The 19256-nt window shown below is 32.5% G+C and overlaps 1 protein-coding gene across 8 annotated transcripts in view; it reads right to left on the minus strand.

The window, feature by feature from the left end:
* Positions 1 to 688: 688 nt before the first annotated feature.
* Positions 689 to 19256, minus strand: part of LOC115888163 (reticulocyte-binding protein 2-like) — a 145428-nt gene continuing 126860 nt past the window's right edge. For 7 of the 8 annotated variants that reach the window (XM_030907769.1, XM_030907828.1, XM_030907819.1 and 4 more), the window contains 3 exons: positions 5318 to 13664; positions 5142 to 5258; positions 689 to 1024 (listed from right to left, as the gene is read on the minus strand). In XM_030907769.1, coding sequence (XP_030763629.1) covers positions 929 to 1024; positions 5142 to 5258; positions 5318 to 13664 — 8560 coding nt within the window. In that variant the 3' untranslated portion in view covers positions 689 to 928. The remainder of the gene's footprint in view (positions 1025 to 5141; positions 5259 to 5317; positions 13665 to 19256) is intronic. The other variant, XM_030907777.1, reaches the window with a different exon arrangement.

The following is a 19256-nucleotide window of genomic DNA, read 5'->3' on the forward strand; positions in this document are numbered from 1 at the left end:
ATAAGCTTGTGGCAACACTGGGTCACGAACTGTACTATAGGCGGCTAAGAAAATAACTATAATAAACTTGATACTGTACCAATGGTCTGGTTGTGTGCTAGGAAGTAAATTTTCATGCATATTTTCATCGATAGGTTTGTAACTTCTGAATAACGGTCTACGTAAAGCATCTAGCTCATTTGCCAGCTCAGAATTAGAATTTAGAGTCAGCAATAAATTAAAATCGTGTTTCTGGGATCGACATACAGATTGTTAACTGAACGGTTACTTATTGGGGAACAGAATGGCAACACTGCCTACATTCCAAATGAGTACTAAGCTAAGCTGCCGACTCGTCCCGTCGCGCGTCGCGTCGTCTCGACGAGCGGGTCGCGGTTGCCATATTTCAACCACAAAGCACTTGCCGTGAGTAATAAACAAATTAACAACCTGTATATTACCCCTAACATTAGTTCAGGGTACCAAAGCAAACCAAACTCACCCTGTATTTTGGTTGATACCTTTAAACCGCCCTCCTGAAAAATATCAAAAAATGAGTTACGCCACTTCGTGATATCTGTGACGACATATTTGTAGCACGTTTTAATAACCATAATTATAAAAATACAAAGTTTACGTAAATATATTAATTGGTTTAAATTTCATTAAAACGCACGTTTACATTAAAACAGAAATATATTTTCTTCAATATTTTTCTTTATATTTTCAAACATAAAAAGTAAAAAAAAGTACAAAAATAATTTAAAGTTTAAAAACTAAACGTATCATTTCAAAATAACTATTAGATAACAACTACTTAAGTAACTTAGATTTCTATCACACTAAAAATAAATAACTAATGTTATACGAATTGCACACATTATTCACATTAATACTGGAAAGACACAACATGAAAGCGTATTATAGCTCTGAATCCTTAACATCTATCTTAGTTTACATTACTAGTAATGGCCTGTTGTTCCACTGTCCCGACATCGTTTACAGTGGTATGGCAATTGTTTTGATGGCACGCCCAATCTTTGTTCTGCAAAGAAAAAAATGTGTTACTAATTTTTTTTTTTGTTTTTTATTTTTTTTTAATAATTTTTATTATGTTATAACACGCGAGTGCCATACAAAATTTTATTCAACAGCAGAACCGTTTCATGTCCAATCTCTAAAGAATAATTGATTTAAAAGGATCTACCAGTTCTACTTTCATAGTTGCGAATTAATAAATTATCAGGGTTCGTTTATGTTACTATGCAATATAAGGTTTGTTCTCACAGCGTGTTCCCAACATGTTTGTGACTTCTTCCAAAGCGGTGTTAATGCGCAGGTCTCAAACAATGCAGTTTCTGATCGATTTCAAACCATAGACTTAAAATATAATATAGACTACACCATTTACATCTAAACGCGGTCAAACAATCTTTTTTGTATACATGTTTACTTCTGGGGAGAGTCGACCGAGCCTTCCTCATCTAGCCTATGTTGTCACGTCTTTAATATTATCAATATTTTTTTTTCTTGTTATACACATATATTGAGATATTAATACTACATTTTAATAAAGTAGGTTTTAATATTCCATAGATGTATTAAATAGTCCTTATACTACTAAATTATAAGGCGGATACTATTTAAAAGGATAAGTTCTTTACAATATGGCAACACCGATTAGAGGCGAGGTCGCCTATTCATTCATTTATTACCTTGTAGTACCCGTCGCACGTGTGCGGTAAAGCTTTGTTGCCGCTATGTCCCCGGCTGTATTAACGCATTTTCTTAGCTTGTAGTCCTTAAGTGTTTATTTTATTTACATTTTCTGTTCAAGAACTATAAAATATGGTTCACCAGTGCCAAATTTGCAAGAAATTTGACTTAAATAATCCATTTAAGTCTTGAAACGGCTTTCGACCGGTAGGCAACTCAGGTAGGAGTCAGTGGCGTTGTTGTAGAAAGGCGCTTATTTAGATAATATTTTAGTAAAATCTAAAATTTGAATATTTTCTCTTACATAATCATTTATATAAAGGTTTTTGTAACAAAATCATAATTATTATAACCCTTAAAATATATATAATATAATAATAAAATAATTAATAATATTTTTATTAAAAATATATTCCGGTTTATTCTAAAATTATTTTCAGAATCTAAAATAACATACAAGAATTTTAAAATGATATTACATTATGAAACAATATTTTTTAATATACCGGTTTCGTCTCAAAAGTGGCTCACCCCTATAACTTTTTTATTTTTTCAGATAAAATAAAACAGATTTGTATGTTAATAGGTATATGACATAAATTAGGATTGATTGACGTATTCAATTGTTTTTGGCCTCTTCCTGTTTCACCGAAAATGATTACATCTTTTGATTTTTAAAGGCACCCTCGGTATATTGCTACTTTATTCGATAAAAAATGACACTCTAAGTAGAATGACATACCATATGTCAACTTTTGACATGGTCGCTTAAAAACAAATCGTATTTTAAATTTCAATCCAGGGTGCCATGGTGTTGTTAAAAACAGTAAGTTTTAATGAAGGAGCCTGGAAAAATAGTTTCGATCGTCTAATAGGTTTCGTGTCTTGTCTAGGCCGGTTAAAAGATGTACAAATCGTATTTTTAATCATATGTCAATTTTTTCAAATGGAACAAGGGTGACTCATTAGCATATTTGGAAAAAAGCATTTTTTATGAATATATTGATACCACACACTTGGTATTAGTCAAATTGTCGTTATGAATCGCGTGTTACAATTACAATTAAACCATATGCGAAAATGTCAAAAATTGACACATGATATGTCATTCTATTCAGAGTGTCATTTTCTATCGAATAAAGTAGAAATATACCGAGGGTGTCATTTAAAAATTAAAAGTTATTGTCATTTCCGGTGAAACAGGAAGTGACCAAAAATAATTGAATGCGTCAATCAATCCTAATTTATGTCATGTACTAACATCCTAAATCTTGTTTTTTTATTTGAAAAAATAAAACAATTATGGGGATGAGCCACTTTTGGGACGCACCCGGTATAATAAAGACAGTACCGAGTTACATGCATGTAGTTTTCATTTTATCCACTTCCTATCACCTTCCTTGCTTTAATGGAACAGATTTATGTTTTCTCTAATTTACATAAATAAGACATCAATAGAAAATAATGTAAAAAATTACAACAATCATAATTTTTATCTCTCTCCCTGTCGCCGATTCTATTATATCTGTAGAATATATCCTGTTTTGATTAATATTAGGGGTTGTAAATGTTTGACTAAAATTAATATTTTTTTTAATAATTTCAAAAATTACATAATTTCGAATATAAAATTTCTTCTACAACATGTATTTTATTATTTTTATCCTTTTTGGATTCTAAGACGTTTTTTCTAAACTTTTATTTAAAACAGCCTCTCCTAAATCTTAATAAAATATAAAAAAGTTTAAATACGTATTTTTAATTTAATTATAGCTTCATTAAAATAAAAAAAATACCCGGCTATGATACAGAGAGTTCAGGTGTACTTGAGAAACGAAAGATAGTGTTGCGTTTCTCGTCAGAGTCGTCAGGGAACGACCGTTACGACAGAGACAGCCTATCTATCGTTCATGTTGCACTCGTTCTAATCTAAAACAATAACACAACAATAACAAGACATTGTCTGACCGCATATTCCAGCTATTTATGAATGAGATGCTCAGTCTATATTTTATTTTAAATCTATGTTTCAAACTGTCTGTGCGAACAGCAAATAGAGCGAATCCCCTACTCATCTTTTTTTATCTATATATAATACCACTAATTTTAACTCCAAATATTTAATACAAACAAGGTTAATACCGAATAAAGAAGAAAACGAACAGGGAATTAACCAAAGACATATTTTAATGTTTTTGGTTTTGTTCTTTTTAATATTTTAATGTTTTATAATTTTGATTCTTGGGCCTGACCCGTTCCTCCATCAGCTCTCCTAGGTCTGTGCCTGTATCCGAAAATTCGGACGCCTCAGATTCTTCGGAAGATTCAAAATCGCTCATTTTTTTTCTTTATTTTTTTGGAGAAAAAAACACTAAACAAAAACAACACGCGTTTTGTAGGTTAAGTTTACCAAGTGCGCCGGACACTTTACTTGCAAAAGATCTGCGAACAGGTCTGACTGTCAGCTAACAATCAGAATTTTCTGTGTGAACAACGTACTGTTGGTTGGAAACCAATCAAAAATTTCTGTGCGAACGCGTTTTACCCTATTGCGCATGATTATCTGTTGGAAATATGTTTCTTACAGCTGTGAGAACAAACCTTGTTTTTTTGTAAATAATAAATAGCACTGACATTAAGACGTCATTCAGATAAATCGCGATTTTTTAAGGATAACATAGTGAATCATCAAACAGCAAGTTAGATTTTAAAGAAAAATGATTCAGGAAGATCTTCCGCAAGTACTTGAGTCTACAACATCCTCAGCAATACACTGGCCATTGTATGAGAAGATCAACATTACTGGCAAATGCAGGAGTGAACACGACAACGTTAAAAAGATACGGGGATGGCGATCTGTAACGGTTGCGGAAGGATATATCGAAGAGTCCACCAACAATAAAATAGAGATTGCGAAAAAGATTCAAGGTGCTGTAAGTGTTCCAGAACGAGCCGTTGTAATGACAGAGCCTATTTCAAGCAGTGGAGGAACGCATCTGGAAACATACAAGGTTTTACAATTTCTGAATCTACAAAAAAAATAATTTTCATTTAATTTTAATGTTAATTTAAATAAATAATCGAATTAGTAATTTATGAATAAAGCTTAATAATTTCTACAAAATGGTGTGGCTTTGAAGTTATAACACACTAGTTTGTTATAACTTCAAAAACTCACGCGTGTTATTATTTATTTTATATACATGTATACATGTGAGTAATGTCTGTATAAATAATATTTCGAATTTTCTCGATTAGTATTGTCTAAGGGTATAAGATATGTCTACAGTGCACCGGCTTCCCGCTTCTCTACGACTAGCGGTGAAAAATAGAGGAACGCTTAAATTATGTCATTTAATAGTCAACCGGACCACTCGGTAGCGATTAAAGGAGAATTATTCAGTGTAGCCGAGGGTTAACTTGTTTATGTATCAAATTAGAATTACCTGACATTCAGTTCCACAGTACCAAGCTTCCAAACAAATACAGTTATACACAGCTGGCCTATTACAAATACACAATTTTTGAACACTTATCGTGTAACTAGCACTGTCTTCTTCAGCCTAAAAATAAAAAAAAAGTATTATACGTTTTTCTTTTCGACAAAAAAATTTCAACTCACATTATTCTCCGTTTCCTCTTCTTTGCATTTTAATTCTTCATTTAAACAAACGGTTGCTTCGGCTTGGTTAGGTTTATCGATTTCGCTGGAGGCATCTCTGGTACCAAGCTCTTCATCAGTGGTTTCAGTTTTCACTGTAACTTCATCATGTAAAATAGTCATTTCACTGTTAGGTTGTGTACTCTTTAGCTGTTCTACAGTTTGGTTATTTAGCGTTGCTTCGTTTTCAGGTGATTCTTGGACTGCATCTATTTCGGTAGAAAATTGAGCCAAATATTGCCTAATTTTTAGTGAGGGGTTTCGCACCATCTCACACGGTCTTGCGACTGTAGCCGTATGATCTTCGCAGGTAGTATCAGCTTCACTGTTTGTGTCTACTGTAGAAGAAGAGCAGTTCAACATGTCTGACACAGGTCCAATGGAATCCAGAGCAGCTAATCCTCTATTCAATATAATTCCTTCGTCATTTCTGAAACCAGAAGTAGTTACTCTGCTAGAAGTATTCATCAATTTCGGACCTATTGTCAATTGACTAGATTTTGCTGAATAATCAGTGGAAGTTGTAGTAGATAACTGCTCTCTAATTATCGATTCTAAAGATAGCATATGTCCAGACGACAAAGTATGCACATTAGCTGTTATGTTCTCCGCCCTAGGAATTGCAGATATTGAATTTGTGAAGCTTCCAGGTCTAATGTTTCTTGTTGAACTGCAATGCTGATTACCAATGGTGCTGTTTGGAGTTATATTTCCACGAGGACTAGATGAAACGGAACTTCTAGCCTCAGAGGTTTGTACATCATTTACACCATTTTGTACGCTTGTTGAACTCGAAATCGTTGGAACGTTTATGTTAGAATGTCGACCAGGTAAATTTTCTCTAATCGACTCTTGACTGGATGTGATAAGGTTCCTATTAGTATTTTTTGACATTTGTCTATTTTCTCCTGAACTCGACATAGAATTCGTATTGGTGACAGTAGTTGTATGAGGTATGTGAGGTCTTGTATAGGGTAGCTTGATTTTAAAATTATCATTCACAGTTTTCTCATTGCCTTGTTGCGGTACATTTACGCCAGTGGATCTTGCAGTTTCATTATTAAATCTCCAAAGGTTTTGTTCCGTCTCCCTGTTCTGAGTCAAGTTAACTGGTCGGGTTTGAACTAACTGTGCTGCACTACTTTGGGGAACTTCTCTATTAAGAACTGGTTGTTGTAGATATGGATTCATGTACTGCATATTTGGCATAACATTATTAGTTCGGGCAATTGCATTACCTTCACTGCTATTAAACGCTTGACGATTATCCAACCCTTGTTGGTTATAATTTACTGTTGGCGAATTATTCAATATGTTATGCTGGTACGGAATTCTGTTAACCATGCTATTAATATTGTTAACATGCTGGTTATTCATCTCATTCGGAGGGACATTGTAATGGTAATTCGGCGCTGTATTCTGCATTGTAGCGTTAGAAAAATTCAGTTGGTATTCCGGTCTATGTCCATACACATTTGTTTGATTTTTCCGTGACATATCAAGATTATTTCCATAAACTGCTGAAGTGTTTTTATGATTTTTGTTATAAAGAAGTGATTCCAGCCTATTGTGCGGAATATTGTTGATGTTTGGTATACTAAACTGTAGCTGATTTGCTGGTGGGGTACTAAAATTGTTTGTAGCTGTAGCTGTAGGTATGTGATTCGCATTAGAAAGAATATTTGGGTTAGGTTGCTGGACTGCATTCTGTAGTTTAATCATATTTTGATATATCTCCCTAGTCATTGGAACACGTTGAGTTGGAAACTGCTGATTGTTGTACATCGGAGATGTGTTCATTGGCGCTCCAATGTTTGAAGGTCTATTATTCAAAGCATTGTGATTTTGTAATAGTGGTTGGGGTGGTGGTCCATTTGCATAATGAATTCTTTGGAAACCTGATATATCATGTCCCTTTGACATATCTACGTTATAATTAGGCATTTGCCTATTAGCCAAGTTTGGTGTTTCGATGTTGTTCATATTAGTAGGCATATAATATGGTAGATTCTCTTTTGACAGTTCCGGATAGATTTGATATGCTGAATTTTTACGAGGTTTAGAAGCTTGAGGTGCGGCTTTATGTCTCCCAATTTCACCTTGGCTGTTCTGAGCAGCTATTATATTCCTGTTCATTTCATTTTGATTAGCTGGTGAAGTTATTTGGTTTCTCGAAAAATCGCTCGCGGTAACTTGTGTAGTTAATTGACACGTACTAACTTCATTCTGGTTATATTGAGATGCTGTTCGATTTGCTATTACATTCCTGTTCATTTCATTACGATTAGCTGGTGAAGTTATTTGGTTTCTCGAAAAATCGCTCGCGGTAACTTGTGTAGTTAATTGACACGTACTAACTTCATTCTGGTTATATTGAGATGCTGTTCGATTTGCTATTACATTCCTGTTCATTTCATTTTGATTAGCTGGAGAAGTTATTTGGTTTCTTGAAAATTCGCTAGCGGTAACTTGTGTACTTAATTGACCCGTATTAACAACATTCTGGCTATACTGAGGTGCTGTTTGATTAGCTAGAGCAGTTATTTTGTTTCTTGAAAATGCGCTCGCGGTAACTTGTGTAGTTAATTGACATGTATTAACTTCATTCAGGTTATATTGAGGTGCTGTTCCATTGGCTACTGTATTCCTGTTAATTTCATTATGAATAGCTGCAGCAGTTATTTGATTTCTTGAAAATTCGCTCGCGGTAACTTGTGTACTTAATTGACCCGTATTAAGTCCATTCTGGCTATACTGAGGTGCTGTTTGATTGGTACTAACTATGTTTTGAGTAACATGAGTAGATATTTGATTTCTAGCATATTCACTCTGGGTAACAACTGTTTGAGGTCTAAAAACATCAGTCTGAGAAAGTGGACTGGATAACATACTTGGACTACTCGAAATAAATTGAGAAGTCATGTGATTGGAGCTATTGTTTTGATCAGTTTGGGGGGCTACTTTATTTTTGTGAATTTGGGTAACTAATGGATATCTGCAAATATCACTCTGAGTAACTTGCGTAACATCTTTATTACTGCAAACTTCAATTGCAGTAACGTGTGTAGACATGCCATTATTGCCCGCGTGACATTGAGTTGTTTGGGTAGCAACAGGGGTAGTTATCTGCTTCTTGGCAACTTCATTTTGAGGATTTTCGGCTGCAATTACTTGAGTAGATAATTGGTTTGATGAAATTGGTGTGTTGGAATTCTGAACCGTCTCTGGATAGTTTTCATGTATTTTTTTACAAATACGAAACAGCTCATTAAAAAAAGGAATTCTAATAAACACACATTTCTGCGGCATCATCAATTTATAAAGTAAAGAAAATACTTCTAGTTTCTTTAAATGTGTGTACTTCTCGCTACCAATGAGACGTTGATGTATTTTTATAGCTAACTTCGATATAATAGTAGAAAACTGTAGCCTTAAAGGTATCTCTATATCCCTTATTTCCTGTAACAACATGTTCGATTGATTTAATAAACTACGATTGGTGTAATTTTTGAAATATAATAATTCAGATTGCTGCAAATCATAATCCATTGATTTATCTTTAAAATGATTGATATAAACTTCAAATGCGCTGTGGAGATGATCAGAAAAGTGGATGTACTTTGTAAACACTTCTACTAGCTTTTGACCGTAGGGTACGTTCTTAGTAACTGGTTGGTTATTTTTCATAATTAACTCTCCTGGAAGAGAAGCAGATACAGCCTGAACATCATTATCGTTAGTAATAGATTCATCATCTGATCTATATAACGTTATGTTTTGTTCATTTTGTGGAAAATCATCGTTTTCACTTTGAATATCTTGCAACATAGTTAGTATATCTTCTTCAGCGTTACAGTTTTCATAAGCATCAGTTTCTAGTTCTCGTTTTATGACAGTAGTTTCAGTTTGTACTTCGGGGCTATCACAGATAGAATAGGTAAAAGAACATTCGTCCTCTTCTATAGAATAAGCCGTAATTTTGTGAAATTCGAACGGCAGCGTGTGCAACTGGCGAACTTGAAAATATTTCACATTTTCGTGCTGTACGATTTTTCCGTACGACAATGGACCTATGTCTATATTTACAACTGGTGCGGAATATCTTCTGTTCAATTCCTTGATTTTAGCCAGTTTACCTTCACACTTTGGAGCGTTAATACATTTTTCTATATCAGTGGTTGATCTACGTTTGTCTGTAATTCTAGCGCATCTTATATCATTCTTCTTACTAGTATCATGTTCTGTTTGGACATCTTTATTGCTTGAACTTGAGCACTGTACCATTTCTTTAATACCCTCAGTCGCTCTATGAGAACCTTGTGTTAACCGATGTTTAGTTTCAATGTTAGTTTCGTCCTTTTGTGGTTCCTTATTTTTTTTAATGTCTTTATTGCCTGAACTTGAACATTGTGGCACTTCTGTAATACTCCGTGTGGCATCTTTGCTTTTGATTTTTCTAACATTTACTAATTCAGCCGCTCTAACATGAGAATCGTGTATTAACCGATGTTTGGCTTCACTGTCAGTGTATTCCCTATTTTTCTTAATGTCTTTTTGTGCGTGGACGTCTTTATTGCTCGAACTTGAACATTGTGGCATTTCTGTAATACTCCGTGTCGCATCTTTGCTTTTGATTTTTTTTAGATTAATTAATTCAGTCTCTGTAACATGAGCGTCATGTCTTAACGCATGTTGGGCTACACTGTTAGTTTCTTCGATTTGTGGTTCGTTAATTTTCTTGATTTCACATTCATGTTCGTCATCTGAAGGGCAACCGAACAGTTCGTGAAATCGATCTGTCCACCAGCCATCTCCCTTCGGTTTTTTAGATCTAGAATTATTTTTTTCGTTGAAATTGTCCGGTTCTATCTTCACTGTCTTCGGCGGGTCGGAACAAGACGGTTTTTTCCTTTTCTTGCTGGGTTTTATATATTTGTCTCCAATTAGTCCTTTATTGAATTCAGTTTTTTCCTTCTCAACAGGCTTTTTTTCAGTATGGGAACTGCAGCTAGAACTTGGCTCGGAAGAGCACATTCCTTTTTCACATTCTCTGTTCGATTTCTTGTATTTTTTAGATTTTATACCGTCAGTTTGAGCCGGAGACTTAATTGACCTCTTTTGTTTTTTATCGATTTTCTTCGCATCAAATTTTGGATGAGATTCTGAATCTCTAGTTACTTGAACGCCTGACTTAGTTTTCGAGTCTTTATGATGATCGTTTTTTGATTTTCTTTCAACCTTCCCTGAATGACTTAAAGTATCAGTGGCTTTTGAACAGCTTTCATTGTTTCTTGCTACAGATCTGGAAGATTCGGATGTAATGTTTTTGGAATAATGTTTCTGCATTTTCTTCTCATTTTTATTGGACTTCTTATCTAAAGTATTGTCTGGACTAATTGGAATCCTTCGCTTTTTAGTTATTTGAAATTCAGAAGGATTATTTAAAATTTCATTTCTTAATATATTTTTTTGCTTTTTAATCTTTCGTGTAAATTCTTTATTTATTTTTGATGTCGACTTTTTAGATTGTTTGTTAACTTTTGGGAATATATTTATACAATCTTTCTTTGGATCATGCTTTTTACTTTTTAAACAGAAATTTGAAGATTCATTTTTATCAACATCAACAGTTGAAATATTGATATTTTTGTCTACTGCTTTTGTCATATGTTGATCTTTTATATCCAGTTCTATGCTTTTAACTTTTCCGGTAAAATTGTTACAATTGCCTATTTCACCCTGTTCATTTTCAAGTATACTTATCAGATGTACATTGGGATCCGTTTCTACTTCAGAAGAGTTTTCCATGTCTTCTTCTGTAGCGTCTTTGGACTTAGTCTCACTAGGGTCTCTATATAGAGTTACAAACAGTTTAACAAATTCATTTTCGCATTTAATGGCACAATTTGTTCTTGAATTGTCATTTTTTGAATCAGTTTGTATCACATTTACACTCTTTTTCAGGTCTTGAACTGCAGATTCTTCAGTTTCGTTATTTGAGAAATCACTGGTTTCAACTTCCTCAGTATATAAATCTACATCCATAATCTCTGAAGGGATCCTAGTTTCGGTTGTAGAGTTTTTGCAAATATTTTTTGCATGGTCCACATCTTTATTCAGTTGATTTTCTTCCTCGCTGTTACGTTTTAAATCTAAATTTTCACTTATAGATATTACATCTAATTGTTTCTGTCGTTTATTGTCTTCTAATATATTTTCAGTCTTTTTTATATTTGGCTTATTGACAGTATTTTCCGAATTTTCACATACCTCTAATTCATCATTCAAATAAATGTTAGGAGAGATAGATTTTTTCTCTATTCTAATGCATTCTTTATTAGAAGAATCTTTCAAAGGCATGTTTGAAAGTTCTATAGTATCACACTTTGTCGCAAATGTATTATCAATATGAGAATTGTCAGAACTATCCTTAAAATTCATTTTGTCTATAGGTTCCATTTTTATATTTTTACTAAGGTTTTCGATATTATTTTCCTGAATATTATTTTGAATACTTACAGAAGTTTCAACTTTTTGGATAATAATTTCACCATTTTCATATGTATTTATTGTCGTAGATTCTTTCGTTTCGCTAGATTCTACACAAGGTATACTTACAGATTTTGATAAATTTTTTTCTGATTTTGAGCCTTTTAAATTTTGTTCCATTAAATTCTCGCTAGATTCTTTATTAATTTCTGAGCATTTGTCAGGTTTGGTATTTTCAATATTTCTATTTTTAGTATCTGAATTTATTATTTTATTTTTATTTACATCATCACATATTTTCATTGTCTTAGATTGTTTTAACTCATTTGATTCTACACTGGGATTGCTTAGAGATTTTTCTACACTTTTCTCAGATTTGGAGCCATTAAAAATTTGCTTATTTGTACACTTAGATAAATTATTAATACCAGAACATTTTTCTGATTTGGCATTTTCTCTATTTGTATTTGTAATTTCTTTCTCAGTCTCTCTAAACTCTTTAGGTTCTATAGTAGATTTACTGGGTAAAGATTTCGACAAAGGTTTCTCACATTTGGTCTTATTTTTGTTCATTTCTATATGTTTAATTGCTTCATCACATTTTGACAGTTTGATTACTAATTGTCTGTTTTTACATACGCTATCTAATGTTTCAATAAACGATTTAGCAAGTTCAGCTTTATCACTAAAATCATTCATAGATTTTGTTTTACGTAGACTAGCCCTAGTTTTTCTAGTTTCATTTTGTATGGCACATGATTGAGATTGTCTCCTCGTGTTTTCCATTCGAGAAGAATTTTTATTAACTACAGGCTGTATTTTTTTGGGTTTCTCAAATTTTTCAACTCGCCGCATTTCAGTGAAAATTTTTAATTTAACCATTTCGTCCGATTTGGTTAACTCTTCCTTATCTGTAATATTAGAATTATCTACTACGACCTTAGTAGGTAGGGGATTGTTATCTTTAGTTGCTTGTTCCAAATAATTGATCGTTTCTTTGTTAGATTCAGTAATATCCCTAGTATTTGACTCAATAAATGGTGTATTACTATCGGAATTTTTCACTAAAATTATTTCCTTCTTTACAACTGCTTCTTCTACCTGCGGTTTTGTTTTTTTATTACATTCAGTTATATCAGTAGCATTTGAGTTAAGATCACTTTTTGCCAACTTGTCAACTTCAAAATTATTTGTGTTACTTTTCGTGACATCGACATTTGAAGTATCGGATTTAACGGTTACCTCGGATTTATCAACATTTTCAGGATCAGTATTGTTTTTCAAACCACTATCTTTGATATTTATGGTTTGTTTAGAAGAATCCTTTCCTAATTCTTTCAAATACCTTTTTGGACGGAAAGTATCTATATTTCTCTGTTGTGTTCCAAATAAATGACGTTTTGATTCATTAAAGTTCCTGGCTCCATTGAAATGATGCCTCCTTGTTTTAAAAGTTGGACTTCCATTGTCAGAATTATAACCTTCGAATATATAGCGGTCCAATTCTTCGTCGCTATCACCCAAGTTATTGTTATATCGCGGTTTCTTGGTCCAAGGAGTTCTCTTTTGATAACTTCCACGTGGAAAAAAGTTATTTGGGCTCAGTTGATTATTGTTGGGTGCTTTGTATCCTCTTTCAAAGCAGTTCGAGTTATCATGGTAAGGGCCGCGTTTGAATCTTTCCTCATAAGCCGGATATCCCCTTGGAGAATCTGGTATGTGTCGTTTTCGAAAATAGGGTGTCTGGTTATGAGGTTTCGGGTAATGATTCTTGGGCATGATAAAGTTTAAACCTCTTTGGTCAGGTACAGTCCCGCAGCTGAAAAAAAAAAAAATTATGAAGAGATATTACTAAAGCTGTACGCACACTGGTGCGATCACGGCCGCGATCACGATCTCCACGCGGCTGCGGCCAGAAGTTGCTGAAGAATACTTTTTTTAATGTGAATTGCATGTTTAATTACTCGTCTTACTGATTACAACGTATTAAGTAAATAACTAAAAAGTGGGCAGTGACTTGTTGATTGATATGATGATTTAGAGGGACCATGCATCATCAGAGGACTTCCCCAGGTAAAGTTTTTCGAATTCGAATCATTTCTAGATAAATTGTGTACTCGTATAGTCAAAAAGTAAAGCAACCTTTTACAGAGATTTCATTTTGTTTTATTTTTATAGGATGGATAGAAAAACAAAATTTTACCATACAGAGTAAAATATAAGACAAAATATCCTGAGGTCGCTTTGATAAAAATTTACTGTTGCAATAGCCCTATGTAATAGGTACCGTATGATCGAAAAAAGTCCAGTTGGCTTGAAAATGACGATCGATGACATTTCCCATATAATTTTACATATAAAATGACAGCGATCTTCATTTCATAGCCATCGCTGACGCCGTTTTTATTCGATCATACGGTATAATACTGCGAATTATATTACATAAGGCAACTGCTAAAAATTTGTATTTTTTAAATACAAAAATTTGCGCTTTTTAAGTCTGTAGGTATCTAAAATATTAAAAATAATATACAGTGTGTATTGCATTTAAAAAATTGAGATATAGCATTATAATATTGCAATGTTGGCGGTGCCATAAAAAAATCCCTGTATAAAATAATGTAAATTTTTCTCGGATTTCATCTTTTGTTCTACATACCTCGCTATATACATACTTAAGCAATAATATATCAATAAGTTCCTCCAGGTTTTTACCACTTTTTAAAAAATGAAAATTTTCAAATATGAATTATCATGGAAATCCCGCATATATAGTGTTTCAAATAAATCAATAGTGTGATGTATGCTGAATTCTATGCTGAACCCAAATCTGTACAGAAAAATCGTAATGCGATTGCAATTTAAAAAAAAAATATTTTTTTAGGATATGGACTTTTTTTATATAGAACTTTTTTTTTCATATATTTGTCAACTACGAAGATATTATTGGACTTCCTAGTCCTAATGGTCACCCTATATACATACTAATAAAAATTCTCTTCTAATGTGCCTCACCATCTTCCAGTGCTACGAGCCGCCCCTGGATAGTACATATGTATATATTTTTATTGTTTAAGTTTAAATATTGTAGGTAAATATTTAAGAACGTTTTTTTCGGTATACATAATTCACAATTTTAATTTGTACCTATGTATACCTACAGTATAGCTCACTACATATAGGTACGGCGGTGAACGTGAACGCGTTGGTGTGAGCTAGAATGATCGCTCATGTTATCGTTGCCCTGATCGTGATCGTGATCGTGATCGCGGCCGTGATCGCACCAGTGTGCGTGTAGCTTAGAGTAATTTTCGGTCTTTAGATATTTTAATTTTTTATGACTTTTTCAGTTGTAAACATAGTACATACATAGTGTTAATTTAAAATTGAGGAATAAAAACAATATATTTATTACATCACTTTTTAAAGAGTTTTACGTTTTATTTTTAATTTAATAACTAATATTTTAGTAATTAATTGGTATATTTGTTTTATAAATTATTTTACTCCTTACATATTGGCAAAAAACTAACGGCTAGCGATAATATTATGGGTTATTTATTTATCTTTTTATTGATGTACATCTTACAACGCCGTAAGTGGTAATAACAAGTAAGAAGGTGCTATTAATGCACAAACTAATAATCACAGAATTTAATAAAAACTAACTTTGAAAGTGGTATAATGTGCTGCCCAATCAAACCTACTCTAACTGCAGTCAAGGGTAATAAAGGACCTTTATTGTCACGTACTCCTTCAAATTGTTAAAAACCCCCGCTACGCACCACGCATTCCAACCCCACAACGCATTCCCGACATTCCCCCCGTATTCCCTATGCCACTCCGTGACGAACATCTCTCACACAATAAGAAACCTACCCTGCTACCAAATACCGGTACCAACCATGCTACCTAAAACACCCAAACAAAAGGGAAACTACAAGCTCTTTACTTTGTTTGTCTAAATGCTTCTGCATATTTTCAACACACAATTTCAAGAAATGCAATACAAAAACTCGAAAATTTAGTTCTTAAAAGAACTGTTTGTGCTTAGAAGTGCAATTGTTAAAAAATAATTACGAAAATAGGCAAAAAACGAGAATTACTCACAAAGATTCAACAACAACACGATATTATACAAAATAATGACTGACTGGATAATTGTCAAATAATAAGGGACAACATTGCTGAACACGGCGCAATGTGACCAACATAGTAATAATAAAATTCGGTTTAAACTAATTTTTGCAGCTTTAATCTAAATAAAATATTTGATACAATCGTTTGCTCTATAAAGTAAAATGAAGAATGAGATACAGTCTGTATCTTAAATTATACAACAAATTTAAATATTTTTGCCAATTTTTTCATTTAGTCAGGTCAATGTCAATGTCGATATGATTGATGACGTGCATCGGAAAATGTTTTGCGATTACAATACATATACAGGGTGGCGCACCTCATTCGCCTCGGTTGATTATACGAAAACGAAAAGATGTAAAAACAAAATATTTTATGGGTATATGTGGGGAAGCAATGTGCACAATTTAAAATTATTTTGAAATATACAGGGTGTTTCAGAACTAAGATCCATACCAAAGTTATATTTTTTTCTTATGGAACACCCTGTATTTTATTTCATTTCCAAAAAAGGCATTTATTATAAGGGTTAAATATCTTTAAAATCTTTGGTTTTTGAGATATTTAAAGATATTTAAATTTGCATGCTTCAATAAAATAGATTATTAACACTCTGTACATTACTTTTGAGAATTAATTGTTATGCTGAGTTTAAAGGTAGAGAAATAAACTTTACAGAAAAATGTTATCGCTTCCTTAAATTTATACAGGGGTATCAAAAATTGCTGATCTATTTTAAGAATATATTTTACATAAAAACTTATATTATAAAATATAATGCTCTCTCTCTCAAATGCTCTTTCAAAATATATTAGGGTTTCCTATACCTAACTAGCTCATATTTTGAATAAAGATCAATTTTTCAATAAAATGGCAACCAAGAGGGCTAGTGTCGTCATGGCAAGTTTCTAGTGACAGTAAGTAACTATTTTCAAAATCGAAATTAGTTTATGGACTTATTTAAATTTATACCAGTTTACTTTTATTTAATTTACCTACAATACTTTTATTTAAATTACCTACAATAGTTTATATTAGTAATAAATAATATTTATTAAATATGTATTTATTATTCTATCAAGAAAAACGAAGAAGTAGTTCTTTGATTTATTTTACGATGACTTGTAGATATATGGATTTTCTATAAAAGAGCCAATTATGGCAAATTCATTTTCTTCACTTCCAATGACAGGTTTCTGCCTAATAGGTTTTTTAGAAAGCAGACTACCAGCTCTGCCAAATAGGACAAGTAGTTTTTCAAAGGAACGCTTATCAGGAAGATTCCTATTTGGATATCCTTAAGCATAAGCCCTTGAGGTTCCAGTCGACATTACGGACACTAAAAACGTTAAATTTTCCATACAGATTAGGTAGAAATATTGAATATTAGCACTTTACTACATTATATAGATGTGGATTGACCTAGTTTAATTTTTTTTATTAATATCTAGGGTTCTAAATTTAACACACATTCACTAAATTTAAGAAATGATTTTGTTTTCTATCCATTTAAATTTAGTATTGACATTATATACAGTTGTTTATTTACATGTATGTTTATATTTTATTTATATTTAATTAAATAAATTTTTGACAATGTACAATTTCTATAATTGTATAAAGTATTGTTTTAGTTTTGCATGTTTGCTGTTAGTTTTATATGTTTTTTTTTATTGTTAAGTGAAGTTTTGTATGTTTTTTTATATTCTTTTTTTTAAGCTTTGTCAACAAAATTGTTTAATTTTTTATGACAATAAAGCAATTTCTTCTAAAGCACAAAAATTCAAGAAAACCTCTTTGTAAGCGTAAAAATTAAAAAAATACATGTATTTACAATATTCCGAGCTAGAAACCATTGACTTTTTGATTGACAGTTGATCGACGGCCTTCGCATGCTATTTGCGACGTTGTCAATATAATTAATTTATATAATTTTCTACTGAAGTGAGATTATGTTAGATATTCTTTTAGGGGTTCTGTGGTTTTGAAATTTTGGTTAGCTTTTCTTTGTGGAGGGTGTTAAGCTGTGGTTTTTATATTTTAATAATTAACTGTGATTTTGCAAAAATATTATTAGATTGGCTAGGATTTGATTTGCTTTGGATAGCGTTTCTTTGTGGAGGGTGTTAAGCTGTGGTTTTTATATTTTAATAATTAACTGTGATTTTGCAAAAATATTATTAGATTGGTTAGGATTTGGGTTGCTTTGGTTAGCGTTTCTTTGCGGAGGGTGTTAAGCTATGGTTTTAATATTTTAATAATTAACTGTGATTTTGCAAAAATATTAGATTGGTTAGCATTTGGGTTGCTTTGGTTAGGTTTTCTATGGTGAGGGGGGTTAAGCTGTGTTTTTTTATATTTTAATACAAATCTGAGTGCTTTCAATGATATGATTTTAAACACAGATTTTAAAATAATTCATTTGTTTTCACCGTGATGGCTCCACCGGAGCCGTTCCTCCGGCGACCGGCACGTGAAAAATTGGCCTAAAATAGCGGCAAAGTCGCACAGGTTAATGTCATCCGTGGCTAACGTCATGTTGGTTATGTGTCATCATATGTTTGTGCCATCTATCAAAATTCCTCCGCAGCATCAAATAGTACCATCATTTTATTTCAATATTTTAAAATTTACTGGATAATCCGCAAATTTTTTTGTTTATAGCTACTAACTGTCACTATAAAATTGCCATAGCGATACCAGCCATCTTGATTGCAATTTTATTTAAAAATCGCGTTTTATGTTTTTATGCAAAATCTGAGCTAGATAGGTATAGGAAACCCTAATATAGTTTGAAAGAGCATTTGAATCTGCTTCGATTTAATTAAAAAAATACAGGGTGTTTTATTTGAAATAACGAAGTTCTTATATAAAATATATCCTTAAAATAGATCAGTAACTTTTGATAGCCCTGTATAAATTTAAGGAAGCAATACGATTTTTCAGTAAAGTTTTTTTCTCTACCTTTAAACTCAGCATAAGACAGGGTGTTAATAATCTATTTTACTGTAGTATGCAAATTTCAATATCTTTAAATATCTCAAAAACCGTAGATTTTAACCATATTTAACCCTTATAATAAATGCCTTTTTTGGGCCCAGGAATCCAAAAATGAAATAAAATACCGGGTGTTCCATAAGAAAATATGTAACTTTGGTATGGATCTTAGTTCTGAAACACCCTGTATATTTCAAAATAATTTTTAAATTGTGCACATTGTCTCCCCACATATACCCATAGAATATTTTGTTTCTACATTTTTCCGTTTTCG

Source organism: Sitophilus oryzae, unplaced genomic scaffold (genome assembly GCF_002938485.1).
Source record: "Sitophilus oryzae breed Bouriz unplaced genomic scaffold, Soryzae_2.0 scaffold_1167_pilon_pilon, whole genome shotgun sequence".
NCBI classification, from domain to species: Eukaryota; Metazoa; Arthropoda; class Insecta; order Coleoptera; family Curculionidae; genus Sitophilus; species Sitophilus oryzae.